Consider the following 3,993-nt stretch of genomic DNA (forward strand, 5'->3'; position numbering starts at 1 on the left):
ATGGATTGAAGTCGAGACAGCGTTTAAAAATCGTTTGGTGACCGGCATCGTGGTGAACAAGTCGTTCATCGAGCCCCGTCGATTTCTCGAAGCCGTTAGAGACACGATGCTCGCGCGCGTTTATCGAGCGATCGCGCGGCACGCTAGTGTGAAAATGAACACAGTGTTCAACGGGAAGTTTGTCGCGAGTGAAAAAACGAGTGTAAAATCGATTAATACGCGCAATCGCGCATTTTATTACTCATCGGATCTGCACGAGTGGTACGATCGAGACGTGATGAATGCAACAATGACCGCTCTGGAGGAGTTCCAGGAACGCGACAGCGGCTGGGCGTTGACGCAGATATTAAACCTCACAGTGAATGTGAACAGTCACAATCCGATGCGCGCAAGATGTCAGATTAAAATGTCGCGTGAGGTTCAGCTCAAACGCGCGGTAGTAAACGTACAGTCGCGGGACAATGCATGTTTCGCGTGGGCAGTGGTCGCCGCGTTGTATCCTAGTGCTAAAGACACACATCGACCGTCGCAATATCCCGCGTACGCGAGTGTGTTGAATTTTGATGGAATAGAGTTTCCAATAACAGTGCATCAAATCGCGCGTTTCGAACGCAACAACAACAACGTGTCCGTAAACGTGTTTACAGCGGCGGAACAGCGACACGGATACGTACCGCTGCACGTCAAACAAGAAGGAGAAGCATGTGAATCTACTGTATGTTCCCGATTAACACAATGGACACGTGGGACATTTTGCGTGGATAAAAAATTTATCGCGTTTAGTCAGCTCGCAATTGAGCAAAAGGAAGACAGCAAAGTACATATGTGATCGGTAAGTACGAACAAGTGGTGTAACAGTAACAACAATGTTGAATAAAAAAGTAATTTTCTAAATTGTGAGAAGGTGAACTCATTAATCAATGTTGCGTGTATTGTTTGTTTATTGCAACATGTACATAGTTGTCTACACTACTTCTACACGAACGATAAGCTGGCAGTACACACCGTAAATTGTGAACGATTGAACAACAGCGCAATCGTTCTTCTCGCTGAGGGAAAGAACTGTTTGAAATTTGAGAATTACAACAACAAGGAACGGGTTCCAATAGTGGTGTACGCCGACTTGGAGTGCGTACTCGAAAAACAGGACAAAGAGGAGAACGCATCAAGCGCGCACAAGTACCAAAGACACAGTGTGTTCAGCATCGGTTATTACGCGAGCTGCGAGCACATTGACATCGGATACAGATCTCATAGAAGCGAGAACTGTGTGCAGTGGTTCGTAAATGAACTGCACGATCTCGCGAAACGTGCAAAGACCTTGTTCGCGACAAATGTACTTATGGCGAATCTCACACCGGCGGAGCTCAAGCGGTTTCGGAACGCAAAGTGTTGCCACGTCTGCGAACGACCGTTTGAGCGAGATGACATGAGAGTACGCGATCATTGTCATCTGACGGGACGCTTCAGAGGACCCGCGCATTCCGCATGCAATCTGAATTACAAACAGGTTTACGTTGTTCCCGTTGTGTTTCACAACTTGTCGAGATACGACGCGCATTTTATTATCAAGGATGTGGCCACCGCTTTCGAGGGTGAGATCAACGTGCTGCCCGTGACAAAAGAGACCTACATATCGTTCACGAAACATGTGAGCAGTACTCGAGATGAAGACAATCAGAAGTGTGTGCAACTGCGATTCATTGATTCGTACAAATTTCTGAGCGCAAGCTTAGAAAAGCTCGCGTCCTATCTCGACAAGAGCGAACTGCGAGTGACTCGAACGAAATTCAGCGATCTCTCCACCGAGTACTTGAACTGCTCACGCGAAAAGGTGTGTTTCCATACGAATATGTGGACAGCGTTGACAAATTGTTGGAAACCAGTCTACTTTCGCGCAAGGCGTTTTACAGTTCGCTGACCGGTGAAACTGTGACGGAGAGCGAGTACGCGCACGCAACGAATATCTGGCGACGATTCAACATCAACAATTTGGGATCTTACAGCGACCTGTATCTGAAGACAGACGTACTTTTGCTGGNTGATGTATTNGAAAACTTTTGTCGCGAGTGCCTCGCGAGGTACGGACTGAATCCCGCGCACAGCTGCATACGCGTTTTGTCGTTTAAAACGCGCGCTACGCTTGGCGCCGCGACCCCACAATTGTTTTAAATAATTGTTTATCAAGTAGTCGCTGCGATTGTTGCGCGGTTGAAATTGAAAGGGAAGGGAGGCGCGACGGTCGTAATATTTGTACAGAGCAAATATCAACCGACAACGAGTTTTTGTTTATTATCAAGGAGCTTTGCAGAGCGGGAGTGAGTAAAAATTGAACCATTACTCAGCAACCATCGACAGTTTTAGTTGCGCGCGATGAGCGTCAACAAGTTTGGTTCACTGTTGCAAAGTCGCGGTTACGGCTACAATGACGGAGAACGCTTTTGACTAACTAATTTGCGCAATTACGTACGCAACGACGCTCTCTGTTTATCTACATCATTGTCGTCACCTGAATATAATGCAAAGGAGCGTGTGATAACCCGATTGACGAAACCGCGAAACAGTTCCGACGCCGCGACCAAGATCTACGTAGACGCTTTCTCGCAAGCGTTCGACGCTGCAATTATCTTGGGCGCAAACGTGGACGCGCTCTCGACCACTACAACGAACTCCATAGCACAAATTAAGGAAACTGTGGATAATCTGCGAGATAGCTTCGCGATTGCGTTGTCGCGCGCCGAGGCAACAGAAAAGCGGTTGTCAAGTTTGGAGAAGATCGCGACACATTTCGTTGATCGACGCGAGTTCAACGATCTTAAAAAATATAAGGAACAGTCAAGCAAAGAAATGACCGAGGCCGTTGAGCATCTGCGAACAAACGCATACGACCGATTGTTGAAGCTGAAGACAAGACCGCGGGGTGCGGATCCGCGTAAGATAAAAGACTTAAGAAAAAATCTGGATCAATTTTGCAAAGAAATGGGTAAGGCGATTGAGACTGCGAAGAAATGCATACGATCGCTTAGTGCAGTTAGAAAATTCGCGCACGGAAACAGAAACAAAAAAAGTTACTGAGTGAGTCTCTGTTAAACAAAATGTGAGCGACATGTTGTACATCGTTTGCAAGACACACAATACGTAAAACTCGTGTGAGAATCAGCGAGACCAGCAGCTATAATCAAGATGAGCGTCGAGAAAAGAGAGCTCACAGAGGAGCTGCACGCGCCCGCGCGACGCAACTTTCCGCGCAAACGAGTAGTCGTACGCGATTACGACGATCTGTGGCAGGCTGTCGAGATGCAGCCTTAGATTTTGCCAGAACAAAGGTCACAACTACATTCTCACAGTCCTCAATGTGCTGAGCAAATACGCGTAAGCGTTGCCGCTTAAGAGCAAAACGCAACCGTTTTAGCCAAAGGTTACACTCTGAACTGGACCACCGAGGTGTTCCGTGTTAAAAAAAGATGCAACAAACTTCACCAGCGACCTATCTGCTCGAGAATTATCGCGATGAACTTATAGCCGGTGGAGTCTACGAGTTGCACGCGGTTACACATCCGGACGTGTATCTAGTAGAAAAGGTTCTGCGTCGCCGAAGCAACGAGGTATTGGTCAAGTGGTTGGGACTAAACAATTCACACAATTCCTGGATAAATAAGAACAATGTGGTCTAATATTATTATTATTATTATGATATGTGTACTCTCTTTAATTCTTATATTTACAAAGTAGTACATATGTATTTTATTATACAATAAAAATAATTACATATACTTTATTTAATGTGTATTATTATTATTATATCATCANCATAATCTAATCTAAGTTAAGGATTTTGTAGTGGCCTCACGGTAAGGTGTCGGTCAATCCATGGATGATGTACCGTTTGTCGTCGTGCGGGCTCGGAACGAGCTTCCGTTCCGACAAGGTGAACACCTCTTGCAACTAAGATCGTATGCACGACTGCTATCGCGTCAGTTCGGTTGCGTTCCG

General features: G+C 46.1%; 1 protein-coding gene across 1 annotated transcript; it reads left to right on the forward strand.

The window, feature by feature from the left end:
• Positions 1-289: 289 nt before the first annotated feature.
• Positions 290-3,674, forward strand: LOC109863326. Its single transcript, XM_020443570.1, has 6 exons — positions 290-704; positions 784-832; positions 961-1,809; positions 1,863-2,081; positions 2,565-2,983; positions 3,484-3,674. The coding sequence occupies exons 1-6, from the start codon at positions 290-292 to the stop codon at positions 3,672-3,674; spliced, it is 2,142 nt and encodes a 713-aa protein (XP_020299159.1).
• The last annotated feature ends 319 nt before the right edge of the window (positions 3,675-3,993 follow it).

Source organism: Pseudomyrmex gracilis, unplaced genomic scaffold (genome assembly GCF_002006095.1).
Source record: "Pseudomyrmex gracilis isolate BER0280 unplaced genomic scaffold, ASM200609v1 scaffold_4181, whole genome shotgun sequence".
Lineage (NCBI taxonomy): Eukaryota > Metazoa > Arthropoda > Insecta > Hymenoptera > Formicidae > Pseudomyrmex > Pseudomyrmex gracilis.